Here is an 18524-nt window from a genome sequence, read left to right on the forward strand (position 1 = left end):
ATGGACTGTAGACTGCTAGGCTCCTCTGTCCATGAGATTTCCCAGGCAAGAATGCTGGAGTGGGTGGCCACTTCCTCCTCCAGGGGATCTTCCCCACCCAGGGACTGAACATGCTCTCCTGCATTGGCAGGCGAGTTCTTTACCACCGAGCCATCAGGGAAGACCAGAAATCATCTTAGGCCCACTTTTACCCCCAGGAGCAACATCCATTGACCAGAATGCTGAGGGAGGGGAGCTGAAGCTTACGGAATCCTCAATTCTTCTACCCAAAACCACATCAACATACAGGAGGAATTCTCATTTATTTTTCACGCTTAACAAGGAGGTGGGAAGGCCTGCCTCTTCCTCACTTCTGCTCTTTCTATCTGGGAATATTCACCTCTGACCCTCCTTCCCTTCCTTCAGGGAGGCTTTGGTCAGTGGAGACAGTCTCTAAGGAGTGTTCAGTTTGTGGGGATGGAGAAGCTGAAACAGCGATCCCCCAGGGGTGCCATCACTTTCCTGCCAACTCCCTCATTGCCTCTCCTTCAAATCGAAAGCAGTGCCAGCCCTCAGCTTCCGTCAGATCTTGGGCTCCGAGGGCCTTGTACAAGTCCATAGCCCTCTTGTTCCAGTCCAGGACTGCCAGGCGTAACTGGGAGCAGCCCTTATCCAAAGCCACCTGTGAGAGAAGACACTGCTCACTTTCCTGGGGTCAAAAAGGAAGACTTTCTCACCCTCCATTCAACCCAGGTGCCTCCCATACAGCTCGGCTTTGCCAGGGCCCAGCTCCTAGTGCCATTCCTCTCCTCACCTCAGCCACTTTTTTGATTATTTTGGAACCAATCCCTTGACCTGATGTGGGGAGAAAAAACAAGGATTGTCTGAGTTGAAGAGGAGCAGCAAAGGTCATAAGCTAGGATTAAGAGACATGGTCCCTTCATGGGTTGCTTTTCTCCCATCCTGCCCTCTTCCCAGTACCTCGATATTCTGGCTTCACATAGATGTCTTCTAGATAAATATTTCGTCCCTTCCATGTGCTGTAGCTGAAGTAATACAGCCCATAGCCCACCACACAGGGCCCTGCGAGAGAAAAAAAAGAAGGATCAGGCCTCTGGGCACCTGGGGGAGAGACCTTTGAGGCTGATTGGAGAGGGCACCTCTAAAGTCGGGGTATTCTTACCCTGTGGCTCCCCTGGTGCAGAAAGAATCTCTGCCACCAAACAGTGATAGAAAGGAGTCTCTCCAAAGCCATCTGCTCTCAGGGCTGCAGAGATCGGGTTTGGGATAAAGAGATAGAGAAAGAAGGATTGGGTGTGTGCCCAGCCTGTAGTTATTGCCTGGGGAGCCCATCCTTCATTTCCTCCCCAGCTTCCATCAGGACTCAGGAGTTGGGTCCCTACCTTCTTCACTGATCTTCACTTGGTCTGAGAGTTTCTCGTACTCAGCGAGTTCCTACAGCGCGGGGGCAGAGGCTAGATGAAGGCAGGAGGGCCTCGCTGCTCCCTCAAGCAAGACCTCAGGGCGCGCTCCTCCCTCTGCTCCCACTTCCTCTTCCTCCACGCCCCCCACCCCAGCCACTCTGACGCCCCTCTTTGGACCCTGGTTTCCAGCCAGCAACCCTCACCCGAATCAGCCTCAGGATATTTCCACAATCTCCCTCCTTGGCTTCTCGGATCATCACGAAAGCCATCCTGTTCCCCAACGTCAGGGACCGCCTGTTCCCCAACGTCAGGGACCGAAGTCCAGGATCCCCACTTCCGTTCTGCAGGAAGGGGAGACGAGCAATTCGGACCCTTTAAGGGGCCTACAAATTCCGATCCCCGAAAGCCCCAGGAATGGCGGGGAGCTAGGCGGTGGGGGCTCCGGGGGCTGGGAAGCTGAAGCCCGATTCTGGCTACTGCGGAGAGAGAGGTAGGACGAAGTGGTCCTCACTGTCTGGGCGCCCCTAATTTCGGCCCCCGCCAGCGCGCACCTGCCAGCCAATCAGCTTGCAGAACGGGTATGTCCCCACCCCCGTCCCCCGTCCCCCCTCCCCCAACTCTGCCCCACCATGGCCGAGTCTCGTGACCAGGCCCGTGGGCAGGGGTCAAGGCTGTACTGCAGAGGCTTTCTCGTCCGAGTTATCTGGGTGTTCCAGCCTGCAGTGGAGAAACCCCACGGCTCCAAAGTTACCTCTTTCTTTAACTGAAGAGTGCAGTGATTATCTGCTCTTCCCTTCGCTCAAATTCACCCATTCCAGCCCACCCAGACTCCAGACTCGGGGTGAGCCCCAAGACCTCCAGCTCTTTCCTACTGGCTCAAAGTGTGACTTCTTCTGGGGGCATTTATATTTTTAAATGGGTGAGGGAGAGAGGGATGAATTTCTATTGGTAAATGTTTAGGCGTTGTGATAAACGGATAAGAAGATAACGGGGTGGGAGGCAGAACTCCTAGTATCCACTGAATCACACTCGGAGATAACCCCTCCCTAGAAGGCAAGCCTCAGAGGCCTGGGAAAACACCGAGGGAGGAGCTCAGAGCAGATACCAGGCTTTGAATCTGCACTATCTCCATTCACCCTCCTTCACATTGAACCCAGAAAGTAGGTATTATTTTTCACATTTTGCAGACAGGACACTTCAGCACACTGGTGGGGTGACTCACCCACAGCCAGCCAGCTGGTGTTTGGGATTCCATGTCTCAGCTCTAGACCTTATAGAAGATGCTACTTGGGTAGCCCGGCAGGATTGTTTCTAGATCTCGTGTTTGTCATCAAGGCAGCCTCTGCAGGTAGGCTTGGAGGACCCAGGAAGGAGAGTGCAAGTGAGGTGTCCTCTCCCAGCTCATAAACTTGCCCAGCAATGGGGGAGGGTAGTAGAGAAACTCTGTTCCTCACTCCATTTGTCCTCAGAGGGGCCAGAGGGTCAGTGGCCCCGTCTCCTGCCCCCCTTCTTCCCCCAGGGCAACCTTTAACCCTCCAACAACAATGTGGAAGGCTGCCTTCCCCCACGCATTTGCCCCAGAGTCATTGGAGGCTAAAAGAGGACCGCAGCTGATTATGGTGAGCAGAGGTCCACTGGCCATTTGGCACGGGCTACTGCTGCTGCTGTTGCTACCACTTCCAAGCCACGGAGGACCGGCCCTGAGACCTTCTCTCCCCAGCCAGGTGCAGGAGTGGGACAGGGTGCTATGCCCTGCATGTGTTTCAGTGAGCTACGCTGGGGCTTTGCCCTCTTCTTTGCTTTCCTCCTCTGGCCTGGTAGCAATGCCTCTCCCTCCATCTGTCTCTGGCATGTCCTTATTTCGGCTTACTTTTCTCTTCAACAGACAACTGAAGACTCTCCTGCTCTGCACCTCAGCAATGGTCCTGGACAAGAACCTGTTACCATTATGACCTTTAACCTCACCAAGATCACAAAGTATGAGATTGACCTAATTCTTTGACCTAGTCTCCTGACATCACCCTCTCTCCATCAGCTCCTCTTTTTTTGCTTTATTTAATTGAAGTATAGTTGATTTACAGTGTTGCATTTCTAGGGTACAGCAAAGTGATTCAATTATATATATTTATAAAACATGTTATATATATATATTCTTTTTCAGGTTCTTTTGTATTATGGCTTATTATAAGATACTGAATATAGTTTCCTGTGTTATGCAGTATGACTTGTCGACTCTATTTTATATATAATAGCTTGTATCTGTTAATCCCACACTCCCAATTTATCCCCCCACCTTTTGCTCTTTGGTAGCTGTGAATTTGTTTTCTATGACTGTGACTTGGTTTTGCAAATAAGTTCATTTGTATCAGTTTTTAAATTCCACATGTAAGTGATAGCATATGGTATTTATCTTTCTGTCTGATTTACTTCATTTAGTATGATAATCTCTAGGTCCGTCCAGGTTGCATTGTTTCATTCTTTTTATGGCTGAATAATATTCCATTGTGTGTGTGTGTATACCATGTATATATGTATATAATTATGTATGTATGTCCATGTATGTATATACCATGTCTTCTTTATCCATTCCTCTGTTGATGGACCTTTAGATTGCTTCCAAGTCCTGGCTATTGTAAACAGTGCATCAGTCCCTCTCTTTTCCTTGTCTCTCTGTCCTCTACCTGAACTCCTCCTCCCTCAACCTCAAGTCTATGCTCAAAGCGCACGCCCCCTACACAGTCCTTCCTCTCGTGTCCTTCCAGAATCTCCTCCTCTTTTGAGTTTCGGACTTGGGATCCAGAGGGAGTCATTTTTTATGGTGATACCAACCCAAAGAATGACTGGTTTATGCTGGGGCTTCGGGATGGCAGGCCTGAAATCCAGCTTCGTAATCACTGGGCTCAGCTTACAGTGAGTGCTGGACCCCGGCTGGACGATGGGAAGTGGCACCAGGTAAGCTAGATTTGGTCCTGAGGGAGGCATATCTTGAGCTGGTCTGAGGGAGGGAACGGAACCAAGTCATTAGGCATCCCTCTGCCATTATCACCACATTGAATCCACACAGGAGCCCTGTGAAGTGGCTATTCTTGTCCGCATTTTTTTCAGAAGGGAGTTCTGAGGCTTAGTCAGTGACAGGTGACAGGTCCAGAGTGAGCTGGGAGTACCAGCTCACCCTTCAAGTACATATTCTTTCTGCCAGACTAGACTGCCTCTCTTAGGTTCCAGGTTTGGTTTGGTTTGGTTTTGGTTGATGGTTGTTCAGCAGTTAGTTGTGATTTGGGATAATTGTGATAGGAAGTGAGCTCGAGTCCTTCCACTCTGCCATCTTCAGTATGGCATATTCTAGATCACCTCTGAATAAAGCAGTAAATAATAAATCAGGCTCCAGGGACCTCTGATTCCTCTTCTCTTTTTCTTCTCGCAGATGGAAGTGAAGATCCATGGGGATTCCTTGCTACTCAGGGTGGATGGGGTGGAGGTGCTGCGTCTGAGACAGGTCTTTGGGCAACAGGCCAACAATTCCCAGCTCATCATGAGGATTGCACTGGGAGGACTGTTGTTCCCTGCCTCTGACCTCCGGTTGCCGGTAACTGCATCCCAGGGTCAGGAACCGTGACCAAAGCTGATAAAGCATTGCTGGCTGGGTGGCCATAGGGATCTGAATCTACACATTTCAAGGAGAGGGGATAGGGTGAGAGATGCATGGGGGAGGGCAAATGCTTGGGTCTTAGAGGGGAATAAACAGGGTGGGGAGGCTGAGACTGGGGCTCAGATATCCTGATTCCAACATCCTCTGCATCTTCCCTCCCGCCATGGGCTCCAGCTGGTCCCTGCCCTGGATGCCTGCCTGCGCCAGGATGACTGGCTGGACCAACAGGCCCAGACCTCGGCATCTGTCCCCACTAGTGTCAGAAGCTGTGCTGTAGAGTCTCAACCTGGAATATTCTTCCCTCCAGGGACGGGTGCAGAATTTGGTCTCCAAGGTAAAGGCTATTTTTCCCTCCATGACCAGCTCTGTGTCCATCTCCCTCCACCACTAGCCCCTTCTCTCCATGAATCCCTAGCCTTAAGACCTCAAGAGGATCATTTCTCCCCCAAGAAATTCCTCGGCCTCATGTAGAGCCCTGGGCTTTCTCCTTGGACCTGGCACTCCAGCTGGCAGCAGGTTCAGGCCGCCTCCTTGCTCTTGGGACACCAGAAAACCCTTCTTGGCTCAGCATCCACCTCCAAGATCAAGTAAGGCGGGGGATGCTGCCTGTACTCAGTGGCGCCTAGGAGCAATGGGAGAAAAGGGAATTCCGAAATGTCAACAGTATGAAGGCTTCGGGAGGTGGGGGGGTGTGTGCAGAGACACATATTAAAGCTGCTCACAGCAAGCAAATGACCTTTACTTAGATTATATATTTTCTTGGGGGTGGGTATGGTTTTATAGAAGGCCAAGACAAGAGAGCTGAGGCAGGACTGAGGTGGTGGGAATGGCCAGAGATGGATAGACTGGATAGACATAGATAGTGTGGCTGAGAGGAAGAATCCAGGCAGCCAGGGATGGGGCTACGAGGAGTGGGTGCAATTTGTTCTTCCCTCCCGCACTTATGTCCCTTCCCACACACTCTGCAGAAAGTGGTGTTGTCTTCTGGGTCGGGGCCAGGGCTGGATCTGCCCCTCATCTTGGGGCTCCCTCTTCAGCTGAACTTGACTGTGTCCGGGGTGGTTTTGAGCCAGGGGGCAAAGAAGGAGATCCTTGCTCTGCCTCCCACGGGCCCTGGCTCCCTCCTTGATCTCTGGGTCCAGCCGCACGGGCGTCTCTTCCTAGGGGCTTTGCCAGGTAAGAATGAGCAGTGGTGAAGATCTCAGCACACCATGGGAAACGGCTAAGGGCAGGGGGAGAAGCGGGAAGGGGCACATTTTTAGGGGAAGGAAACCTCTGGGAGGGAAGAGGAGAAGAGAGAGAATAAGTGGGTAGTGGGAGGAAGTGCTTTCAAATATTTAAGTTGGAGAACTGAAAAAGTGGGGAGGAGCTTCTGGATCCAGGTCCCCCCACCCTCAATGTCCCCTCCATGCTCCCTCTCTCTAGGAGAGGCCACTTCTGCCTCCTTTTGCTTGGATGGCCTTTGGGCACAAGGCCAGAGTCTGGACATGGACCGGGCCCAGAGCAGAAGCCTGAACATCTGGACTCACAGCTGTCCGCAGAACCCAGGCAATGGCAGTGACACGACCCATTAAATCCCCACCTAAGAACCTCCTTTGAATGTTACTCCTTCATTTATTCAGCAAATGCTTACAGTGTGTCTGCAATGTGCCAGGCACTGTGCTGAGCACTGAGTCATACTAAGGAGCCAAACTAACCCTGCTTCCTGTCCTCTCGGTGCTGTGGTCCCCTGGGGGAGGCAGGCATCCATCAAAGACTAACAAGTGAGTAGATAATTGGAAACTATGATAAGTACCGTAAAGGAGCAGTCAGAGAACTGAGAAAGCTCAAGGGCCAGTGGCCTTGACCTACACTAGGGATCAAGGAGGGCTTCCTAAGGAAATGATGACTTCCTAGGCTGAGACCCCAGTAACAGCACCACAGACACACACCCAAATACCAGTCACCTTCTGGGATCCAGGAACCCACCTCCCTCTCCAGCAGCATCTGCCTTGGAACTTGAGCTTTGTTGCTCTGAGGCTGGTTCCCAGAAATCAGGAGGGAAGGGAAGACATGGGATTTTTCTTGTCCTTTAGTCAGGCCGCTGCTGTCCCAGACAGGAGCAGCAGGGGGTGTGAGTGGGTCACAGAGAGATGGTGGCCCTCTGGGACAAGGGGTGGAGGCAGCAGGGAGAAAGAAAAAGGGGTTGGGGGGCGGGTGCGAGCAGAGGGAGAAAGACGCCTCTATCTCTCCTCGTCTTGGCCCACTAGCTTTGTTCCCAGAAGAATTTGTCTTTACTCCATTAAACAAGAACTGGCTTGTGCTGGTCCCACCTGGAAAGAACAGACAGATTCAGGAGTATCTCTGCCTTCAAAGAATATATGGAGACCTAGCCCTCAGCCCCCAGACCCCTGGAGATTCCTGGTACCTCATCTCCTCCTTGGGGTACTCTCCTGCCTCAGTCCCCAGCTCCCCTGGAAACTTCATTCCCATCCCCCATCTCCAGATCCCATGGGGATCTCAGTGTCCCAGCTTCCTAGGTTACGAGGATCTGCCTACCAGTAACCCAGGCAACAGGGTGAGTCACTCATTGGACCTGCTGTTCCTCTTCTACAAGGATTAGCCAGGACCTGAGTGACCCCAGTGTAAGAAAGCGTCCAGAGAGTCTCTGGGTTGTAAGACACATCCTAGGTCCCTCCTTGAACCCTTACAGTCTGAAGTTTGCAAGGTCTACACTGTCTCCATCCAGTATAGTGTTTTACAGGAATGTACTCAGCATGGCCAGGGAGTCCAGATTCAACTCTGGTCCCTGGGCAATGTTCAGGGTCAGCCTGGGCCACTGGGATAAGTCCATTCAACTGATATTTATAGAGCACCTATTGTGTACCAGGCACTGTTCTAGACCCTGAGAATGCCTTGATGAAAAGGGTAGTCATGAGGACCTCCCTGGTGGTCCAGTTAAAACTCTGTGCTCCCAAAGCAGAGGGCATGGGTTCAATCCCTAGTCAGAGAACTAGAGCCCACATACCACAGCTGAAGGTCCTGTGCACTTCGAGGAAGATCCCGCATGCCTTGATGAAGACTGAAGATCCTGCATGCTGCAAATGAGACCCCCAAAAAAAGAGAGAGAGGGGATGGTCAGACAACCCATAAACCGAAACAAATAAGCAAGGTCATTTCACGTAGTGATTATCTCAATAAAGAGAGTAAAATCCTGTAGTCAATGAGAGGTGGTAGGGGAGAGGGAAGGTCTTTCTGAGGCAGTGTCACTTCAGCATAGACCTGAATAATGAAACCAGTCCTGTGGGGTGCCTCAGGTATGAGCAAGCCAGTGGGGGCGAGAGGCAAAAGGGCCTGAACACGCCTGGGTCCCCACCAAAGGGGTTGTTCTGAGTGGCAACTTCTTGGCCCCAGGTCCCTGAGGAATCTCCTGAGGGTTGGCTTTTCTCTCCTCCCTCCGTCCCATCCTGTCCAGGACACTGTGCCCCCAACCTCTCTTTCTTCAGCCTGCCCTAGATTCCAAGATTCCTGATTACCATCCAGAGCTGTCTACACTCTTTCATTAAGACTGATTCTGAAAAAAAAAAAAAGACTGATTCTGCTTTGACACAGACTCTGCCAGGCTCCCACCAAGGGCACCTACAGTGCCAGTCCAGTGTCCCTGCCTCCCTCACACCCCTAAAAACCTTTCTGGAGCTTGGCAGCATATGGTGTAGCCTCCAGACCTATGCCATCCACTCACTCCACCATGTGTGTTACCTCTCTCCCCTTCTCTCTTTCCTTCTCTCTCTCTTTCTTTCAACTAACATTTATTGGCCCCTGACAGTATGCCAAGGGGCTTCCCTGGTGGCTCAGCAGTAAAGAATCTGCCTACAATGCAAGAGACTTGGGTTCAATTCCTGGGTTTGGAAGATTACATGGAGAAGGAAATACCTACTCCAGTATTCTTGCCTGGGAAATCCCATGGACAGAGGAGCCTGACGGGCTACAGTCCGTGGTGTCACAAGAGAGTTGGACACGACTTAGCGACTACACACAAACACACACACGACAGTACGCCAAACACTGAGTTAGGCAGTCTACAGCGACTCCAAAAATCAATAAGAGTTGGTCCTGGCCTGGAGAGTAGTGGTCTGGGGAGAGAAACAGACATGTAAAATGCTTTCATAGGGATCTCCTAGAAAGTGCGAGGAACTCAAACAAATGACTAGTCCTCTTTACTTTCAGTTTCCCCGTCTGCAAAATGGGCAGGTTACCCTACTCAGGGTTGCTGGGAGGGTTTGATGGAATCACATAGGTTGGATGTGTGGCATATAGAAAGTGTTCCACATACCAGAGATGTTGCTTTTGTTGATGTCATTGCCTTTGTGTGTAATTGTTGAAATGTAAGTCTCAGCCTTCTGGGTACGGAATATAAGGAAGGGTGTGTGATGTGACTGAACTGGGGGCAGGCTGAGATGAAATGAGGGCAGACTGGGGAGGCTCCTTGTGCCATGGCGGGAGAGGCCTTGTATGTCTTCCTGGGGAGTTGGCGCTTGATATGGTTAGCAGAGGAACTTCTGTGTCTCTTTCCTGTTTGTTTGATTGTGATAAAATACACATAACAAAATTTGCCATCTTAAATGTTTTGTTTTGCCTCACCACATAGCTTGTAGAATGTCAGTTCCCTGATCAGAGATCAAACCTGTCTTAACCACTGAACCACCATGGAAGTCTCCCATCCTAACCTTTTTTTTTTTTTTAAGATTTATTATTTATTCATTTTGGGTCATGCTGAGTCTTCATTTCTTAGAGAAATGCAAGGGCTTTCTCTACTTCTAGCAAGCAGGAGCTACTCCTTAGTTCCAATGCACAGGCTTCTCATTGTGCTGGCTTCTCTTGTTTCAGAGTTCGGGCTCTATTTGTGTGGGCTTCAGTAGTTTCCATGCAGGGGCTTAGCTGCCCCAGAGCATGTAGGATCTTCCTGGAGCAGGGATCAAACCCATGTCCCCTGTATTAGCAGGCAGACTCTTAACCACTGGGCCACCAGGGAAGCCCCCATCTTAACCATTTCTAAGTGTCCTGTTTAGTGACAAGAGACTTCACGGTGTGTGGAACCATCAGCTCCAGAACTCTTCTTGTAAAACCGAAACTCTGTACCCACTAAATAATAACTCCCTGCTCCCCTCCCCCCTTTCCTTGTTCTTGTCTCTACAAAGACCCATCTTGTTGGAAACCCAAACAGCTGAGTCCCTGGGATTTGGTTGAGAGGAAGGAAATCACTGGGCACAGACCTCAGGACAGGCTCTGGGTATGGGTGAGGGGAGATGGGAGCTCTTAATCCCTTCCTCCTTTCTGGAGGTGCTGGAGGAAGGCCTGAGTTCCAGGGAGAGGTTGGAGGTTGTAATGGCTCTTTGCCCCCACACCCTTCCTCAGCTTGTTGCCCTGTGAGCACTAGTGCTGCATGGAGTCGAGGGTTCTTCCCCCCCGACTCCCAACCCTCCTCATGTTGACCCTCACCTTGAAGAGCAGGTGTGGAAGGGAGCAACATTATCTAAACGTATAGAAGACACTTGTTCTTTCTTTTTCAAGTGACCTTGGGGTTCAGGCAGGGCAGAGACTGAACCAACAGTCTTGAAGCCACCCCTGGGCCTGTGTTTGCCAAGCTGTGTGTGTTGAGGGTAAGATCCATCTCTCTAGATTGAGGTTGGCCCATTACTCTGCTCCTTATCTGATGAATGGGACTTCCCTGTTGATCAGAAGAAAACGAATCTGCCTGCAATGCTGGAGACCCAGGTTTGATCCTTCGGTTAGGAAGATCCCCTCAAGAAGGGAATGGCAACCTACTCCAGTATTCTTGCCTGGAGAATTCCATGGACAGAGGAGCCTGGCGGGCTATGGGGTCACAAAGAGTCAGACATGACTGAGTGAATAACACTTTCAGAACTGTCTGATGAAGGAAAAGGCAAGTTGCTTCACTAGGGCTTCACATAGAAAGAGCTATTCCATGTTTAAGCCCAGTTCAGCAACCAAGGGGCTTCCCTGGTAGCTCAGTGGTAAAGCATCTTGTTGCAATGCAGCAAACTCGGGTTCAATTGCTAAGTCGGGAAAATACCTTGGAGGAGGAAATGGCAACCCACTCTGGTATTCTTGCCTGGAGAATCCCATGGACAGAGGAGCCTGGTGGACTACAATCCATGGGTTCGAAAAGAGTCGGATGTGACTAAGCACGCATGAAGGGCGGGGCAGCAACCAGGCTTTATCTTGGGTAGCTCTGTGGGTTGCTTGGATATGGGGGATATATACAAAGTGTAAGACAGGGACTTTCTTGGTGATCCAGCAGCTAAGAATTCATGCTCCCAATGCAGAGGGCCTGGGTTTGGTCCCTGCTCAGGGAACTGGATCCCACATGCTGCAACTAAGAGTTCACAGGCCCCAACTCAGGATCCCAGATACGGCAACTAAAGATCCTGCATTCTGCAACTCAGATACTGAAATAGAACAAAAACAAGATCTAAAGCAAAGGCCTGTTTTGAAAGAACTTACAGCCTGGTTGCAAAGATAAAATAGAAGAGTTTTCAGTACAGTTGAAGACGAAAACCTAGGCAACTAGCCATGATTGCTCTCTCTCTCACCTCCATTGCTCACGACAGATCCTGAACTTCTGTCTCCACCTGTAAAGCTGCTGGCTTGGGCCAGGCTGTCCATATTTCCCACCTGGACTGCTACAAAGCCTTGCTCCCTGGTCTCCTTGCTTCTCACACAGTGGCCATGGTGATTTTCATTACATTTAACTGTGTCGATTCCCTGCTTAAAATCCTAGAATTGTTACTGTGATGGTTGGATTAAAATTCAAACTGCTCCCTTTGGCTTACAAGGACCATTACGATTTGGCCTCTGCCTATCTCTCAGATCTCTTGCTGTCCCAGTCTTGCCTTTTTCCCTCACGGGAGCCCAGCCTTTGCACTCACCCCTTACTCCTCCTAGAATGTTCTTCCCCTACAGTTCCTCATAGCTTCTTTGCGTTACTTTGGATCATTAAAAGTTACCTTTTCAGTAAGACCTTCCCTGAACACTCAGGCACTCTCTGGCACATCACACTTTTACTTTTACACGTCTTACTTTTTTTCTGCATAATATTAACATTATTTAATTTTAAATTTTAATTTAATTAATGTATTTATTTATTCTTGGCTGTGCTGGGTCTTCGCTGCTGTGCGCGCTTCTCTCTAGTTGTGGTGAGCAGGAGTTACTCTTCGTCGCGATATGCAGGCTTCTCATTATGGTGGCTTCTCTTCTTGTGGAGCACAGGCTCTAGGGCATTCGAGCTTCAGTAGTTGCGGCACATAGGCTCAGTCACTGTGGCTCTCGGGCTCTAGAGCACGGGCTTGATAGTTGTGGTACATGGGCTTAGTAGCTCCTTGGCATGTGGGATCTTCCAAGACCAGGGATCAAACCCATGTCTCCTGCAGTGGCAGGCGGATTCTTTACCCCTGAACCACCAGGGAAGCCCTGTTTAAAATTTTTATTGAAAATACTTATTTTATTCCTGCTCTAAAAGGGTGAACATCTTTTAGGTATTGCCCCACTGCTGATTTTTTTTTTTAATGAATTTTTACTGGTATATAGTTGATTTACCATGTTGCATTAGTTTCTGCTGTACAACAAAGTGAATCAGTTACACTCTTTTTTAGATTCTTTTCCCATATATGTCATTACAGAATACTGAGTAGAGTTCCCTGTGTTTTACAGTAGGTCCTTATTAGCTATCTATTCTATATATAGTAGTGTGTGCATGTCAATCCCAATCTCTCAGTTTTTCCCTCATCCCTCCAACACTTGTTTGTTTTTACTGTTTATTAGAACGGGAGCCCCAGGAGCATAGGGACAAGAACAACGCCTGGCTCTAAACAAATGCTCATTAGATAGGCACTGAATGAATGAATGGGAGTTGGGGCTGGACTGTGAAGAGTGGGCAGTCTTCCAGGACTCGGAAAGAAAATGGACAAAGGTATAACGTCAGGAGTAAGCACAGCCTGTCCCAGGAATGGCCAGCTCAGCTTCAGCAGAGGGCTAGTTGGAGCCTAGAGGCAAAGAAAGTTGGGGACACAGACTGGGTCTAGATTGTGATGCACCCTGAAAGTTAGACTGGGAATCAGAACTGCATCCTGCAAGGTTACAGGAATCCATTTGAAGCCCTTTGAGCTGAGGGGTGGCCTAATTAAAACTGTCTTTTGAGAAAATTAATCCAGAGTCTGCTGCAGAAGGGATTGAAGTAAGACCAGCTGCCTAATTTGTAGGACCCAGTGCAAAATGAAAATGTGGAATCCCTTATTCCAAAAGGGGAAAGGACTTCCCTGGTGGTCCAGTGGCTAAGACACTACACTCACTGTGCAGGGGGCCTGGCTTCCATCCCTTGTCAGGGAATCAGATCCCACATGCCACAAGTATAGGTCCTACATGTCGCCTTCAAGGACCTCCTGATAAGAATCCCAAGTGCCACAACTGAGACCCGGCACAGGCAAATAAATAAATACTTTCGAAAAAAGGCTGGAAAAAACTGGTGTTCCATTTAGTAAACTGGAGAATTCCATAGACAGAGGAGCTTGGCAGGCTATAGTCCATGGGGTTGCAAAGAGTCAGACATGACTGAGCCACTAACACTTTCACTTTTCATAAGGTACTAAAATATAAAATGCTTTCCTTTCTTCCACAATTCTTCTCATGACTTTTCATGGTGTTTTTAATTTATTTAATGTTATTTTAAATAAAGAAAATAGCACTTTTTAACCTTCAGCTTACTGATGACTGAAAGGAAAACAGAATTGTGAGTTGCCCCAATTTTCCCTCTCTGTCATCATTGGCAGCAGAAGTGGTTGGCTAAAGCAGTGAATTAATGTGACTGGGAATGGATATGGTAGGATGCCTCCCATCATCCGTGTCTCCTAGAAGACCATTGCCTTCTTTCTGGATTCAGAGTAAGTTCTGTTTCAAACGGAACAGTAGCCTCTCAGCTGTCAGCCCCTACACTTATTCAGGTGTAGACATGACATGCTTATCTTGTACTCACTTTTTTTGAGTCTTGCTGAACTCCCATGCATGGTGGATCCATCAGAGTTCTGTGCCAACTCTTTGTAACCCCATGGACTATACACGGAATTCTCCAGGCCAGAATACTGGAGAATAGGGTTGTCTTTCCCTTCTCCAGGGGATCTTCCTAAACCAGGGATTGAACTCAGGTCTCCTACATTGCAGGCAAATGCTTTACCAGTTGAGCCACAAGGGAAGCCCCCTGTGCTCATAGAAAGTAAAGTGGAAGTAAAGTTGCTCAGTCGTGTCCAACTCTTTGTGACCGCATGGACTGTAGCCTACAACGCTCCTCCGTCCGTGGGATTTTCCAGGCAAGAGTACCAGAGTGGGTTGCCATTTCCTTCTCCAGAGGATCTTCCCAACCCAGGGATTGAACCTGGGTCTCCTGTATTGTAGGCAGATGCTTTACCATCTCATGGAGCATCCCAAATGGCATGTCAGGCTTAGCTCCTCTACTCACACATATGGTCTATTGTCCCACTGGACAAAGCACAAGTTCAAAGGTAAAATTATTAAGAAATCCAAGATGGTGGCCACAGAGCACAAGACCAAGCACAAGGCAATTCTGAGCCTGGGCCTTTGAAACAGGAGGGAAGGGGGCAGGACATACACTTTAAAAGAACGACATAGCCCAAGGACAGGACATAACTAATTAGAACAAAATAAGTCCAAGATGGCTGACTTCCACTAGACTTTGAGCCTCAGAATGAAAGTCTTAGTCTCTCAGTCGACTCCAGCTCTTTGTGATCCCATGGATATAGTCCTCCAGGCTCTAATGCCCATGGAATTCACTAGGCAAGAATACTGGAGTGGGTTGCCATTTCCTTCCTCAAGGGATTGTCCCAACCCATAGATCGAACCTGGGTCTCCTGCATTGCAGTAGGATTCTTTACTGTTGAACTACCAGCAAAGAGCCTCAGCATATGCTCACTGTAACACATCTGCAAGGTAAGTGACACACCCACCAGTGCCATGACCTTTCTGAGGACGACAATCAAAGATTAAAAAGTGGGCAGTGGTCCAGTTCCTGGAAATCCCCACCCCTTCCCCTGAAACAGAATAATCCTCCCACTCATTAGCCTATGAAATTGCCCAGCCCACAAAACATCAGTCAGTTCAGTTCAGTTGCTCAGTCATGTCCAACGCTTTGTGACCCCATGGACTGCAGCATGCCAGGCTTCCCTGTCCATCACCAACTCCCGGAGTTTACTCCGGGACATGTCCATCGAGTCAGTGATGCCATCCAACCATCTCATGCTCTGTTATCCCCTTCTCCTCCTGCCTTCTAACTTTCCCAGCCTCAGGGTCTTTTCAAATGATCAGTTCTTCATATCAGGTGGCCAAAGTATTGGAGTTTCAGCTTCAGCATCAGTCCTTCCAATAAACACTCAGGACTGATTTCCTTTAGGATGGATTGGTTGGATCTCCTTGCAGTCCAAGGGACTCTCAAGAGTCTTCTCCAACATCACAGTTCAAAAGCATCAATTCTTCAGTGCTCAGCTTTCTTTATAGTCCAACTCTCACATCCATACATGACTACTGGAAAAACCATAGCCTTGACTAGACAGACCTTTTTTGGCAAAGTAATGTCTCTGCTTTTTAATATGCTGTCTAGGTTGGTCATAACTTTTCTTTCAAGGAGCAAGCATCTTTTAATTTCATGGCTGCAGTCACCATCTGCAGTGATTTTGGAGCCCAAGAAAATAAAGTCTCTCACTGTTTCCACTGTTTCCCCATATATTTGCCATGAAGTAGAGATCTCTTCAAGAAAATTAGAGATACCAAGGGAATATTTCATGCAAAGATGACCACAATAAAGGACAGAAATGATACGGACCTAACAGAAGCAGAAGATATTAAGAAGAGGTGGCAAGAATACACAGAAGAACTGTACAAAAAAGATCTTCATGACCAAGATAATCACGATGGTGTGATCACTCACCTAGAGCCAGACATCCTGGAATGTGAAGTCAAGTGGGCCTTAGAAAGCATCACTACGAACAAAGCTAGTGGAGGTAATGGAATTCCAGTTGAGCTATTTCAAATCCTGAAAGTTGATGATGTGAAAGTGCTGCACTCATATGCCAGCAAATTTGGAAAACTCAGCAGTGGCCTCAAGACTGGAAAAGGTCAGTTTTCATTCCAATCCCAAAGAAAGGCAATGCCAAAGAATGCTCAAACTACCGCACAATTGTACTCATTTCACATGCTAGTAAAGTAATGCTCGAAATTCTCCAAGCCAGGCTTCAGCAATATGTGAACCATGAACTTCCAGATGTTCAAGCTGGTTTTAGAAAAGGCAGAGGAACCAGAGATCAAATTGTGATCATCCACTGGATCATCAAAAAAGCAAGAGAGTTCCAGAAAAACATCTATTTCTGCTTTATCGTCTATGCCAAAGCCTTTGACTGTGTGGATCACAATAAACTGTGGAAAATTCTTCAAGAGATAGGAATACCAGACCACCTGACCTGCCTCTTGAGACCTGTATGCAGGTCAGGAAGCTACAGTTAGAACTGGACATAGAACAATAGACTGGTTCCAAATCAGGAAAGGAGTAAGTGAAGGCAGTATATTGTCACCCTGCTTATTTAACTTATATACAGAGTACATCATGAGAAATGCTGGGCTGGATGAAGCACAAGCTGGAATCAAGATTGCCAGGAGAAATAATCAATAACCTCAGATATGCAGATGACACCACCCTTATGGCAGAAAGTGAAGAAGAACCAAAGAGCCTCTTGATGAAAGTGAAAGAGGAGAGTGAAAAAGTTGGCTTAAAGCTCAACATTCAGAAAACTAAGATCATGGCATCTGGTCTCATCACTTCATGGCAAATAGATGGGGAAACAGTGGAAACAGTGGCAAACTATTTTGGGGGGGCTCTAAAATCACTGCAGATGGTGACTGCAGCCATGAAATTAAAAGATGCTTACTCCTTGGAAGGAAAGTTATGACCAATATGCTGCTGCTGCTAAGTCACTTCAGTCATGTCCGACTCTGTGTGACCCCATAGACAGCAGCCCACCAGGCTCCCCCATCCCTGGGATTCTCCAGGCAAGAACACTGGAGTGGGTTGCCATTTCCTTCTCCAATGCATGAAAGTGAAAGTGAAGTCGCTCAGTCGTGTCTGACTCTTTACGACCCCATGGACTGCAGCCTACCAGGCTCCTCCGTCCATGGGATTTTCCAGGCAAGAGTACTGGAGTGGGGTGCCATTGCCTTCTCCGATGACCAACCTAGACAGCATATTAAAAAGCAGAGACATTACTTTGCCAGAAAAGGTCTGTCTAGTCAAGGCTATGGTTTTTCCAGTAGTCATGTATGGATGTGAGAGTTGGACTATAAAGAAAGCTGAGCACTGAAGAATAGACGCTTTTGAACTGTGATGTTGGAGAAGACTCTTGAGAGTCCCTCGGACTGCAAGGAAATCCAACCAGTCCATCCTAAAGGAGTTCAGTCCTGAGTGTTCATTGGAAGGACTGATGCTGAAGCTGAAACTCCAATACTTTGGCCACCTGATATGAACAGCTGACTCACTTGAAAAGACCCTGATGCTGGGAAAGATTGAGGGCAGGAGAAGAAGGGGATGACAGAGCATGAGATGGTTGGATGGCATCACTGATTCGATGGACATGTCTGAGTAAACTCCGGGAGTTGGTGATGGACAGGGAAGCCTGGCGTGTTGCAGTCGGTCCATGGGGTCACAAAGAGTTGGACACGACTGAGCGACTGAACTGAACTGATGGGACCGGATGCTATGATCTTAGTTTTCTGAATGCTGAGTTTTAAACCAGCTTTTTCACTCTCCTCTTTCACTGTCATCAAAAGGCTCTTTAGTTCTTCGCTTTCTGCCATAAGGGTGGTGTCATATGCATATCTGAGGTTACTGATATTTCTCCCAGCAATCTTGATTCCAGCTTGTGCTTCATCCAGCCTGGCATTTTGCATGATATACTCTACATATAAGTTAAATGAGCAGAGTGACAATATACAGCCTTGATGTACTTCTTTCCCAATTTGGAACCAGTCTGTTGTTTCACGTCCAGTTCTAACTGTTGCTTCTTGACCTGCATACAGATTTCTCAGGAGGCAAGTCAGATGGTCTGACATTCCCATCTGGTTAAGAATTTTCTAGTTTGTTGTGATCCACACAGTCAAAGGCTTTTGCATAGTCAATAAAACAGAAGCAGATGTTTTTTTCTGGAACTCTCTTGCTTTTTCAATGTCCAACAGATGTTGGCAATTTGGTCTCTGGTTCCTCTGGCCTTCCTCAGTGATCAATGTAAAGAAATGGAGGAAAACAATAAATGGGAAAGACTAGATATCTCTTCAAGAAAATTAGAGATACCAAGGGAACATTTCATACAAAGATGAGGACAATAAAGGACAGAAATGGTAGGGACCTAACAGAAGCAGAAGAT

The 18524-nt window shown here is 48.3% G+C and overlaps 2 protein-coding genes across 6 annotated transcripts; one reads left to right on the plus strand and one right to left on the minus strand.

Annotated features, from left to right (window-relative positions):
* Positions 1–285: 285 nt before the first annotated feature.
* Positions 286–1926, minus strand: SAT2 (spermidine/spermine N1-acetyltransferase family member 2). The gene is made up of 6 exons (XM_005894797.3): positions 1607–1926; positions 1383–1434; positions 1163–1246; positions 961–1062; positions 794–834; positions 286–661 (listed from the first exon to the last, which is right to left on the minus strand). Exons 1-6 carry the CDS (start codon positions 1670–1672, stop codon positions 494–496), a joined length of 513 nt encoding a protein of 170 aa, XP_005894859.1. The 5' UTR covers positions 1673–1926; the 3' UTR covers positions 286–493.
* Positions 1842–6645, plus strand: SHBG (sex hormone binding globulin). Of its 5 annotated transcripts, none has more exons than XM_070389402.1 (10): positions 1842–1981; positions 2591–2751; positions 2923–3127; positions 3289–3380; positions 4166–4355; positions 4828–4989; positions 5227–5386; positions 5503–5639; positions 6021–6228; positions 6478–6645. In XM_070389402.1, the coding sequence occupies exons 3-10, from the start codon at positions 2948–2950 to the stop codon at positions 6624–6626; spliced, it is 1278 nt and encodes a 425-aa protein (XP_070245503.1). In that variant the 5' UTR covers positions 1842–1981; positions 2591–2751; positions 2923–2947; the 3' UTR covers positions 6627–6645. The 5 variants fall into 5 exon arrangements, with proteins under 5 accessions (XP_070245503.1, XP_070245504.1, XP_070245505.1 ...); XM_070389404.1 differs by lacking the exon at positions 1842–1981 and adding an exon at positions 2046–2244 and having other exon boundaries at positions 5475–5639; XM_014477928.2 differs by lacking the exon at positions 1842–1981 and adding an exon at positions 2047–2244.
* Positions 6646–18524: the final 11879 nt, after the last annotated feature.

Source organism: Bos mutus, chromosome 19 (assembly GCF_027580195.1).
Source record: "Bos mutus isolate GX-2022 chromosome 19, NWIPB_WYAK_1.1, whole genome shotgun sequence".
NCBI lineage: Eukaryota > Metazoa > Chordata > Mammalia > Artiodactyla > Bovidae > Bos > Bos mutus.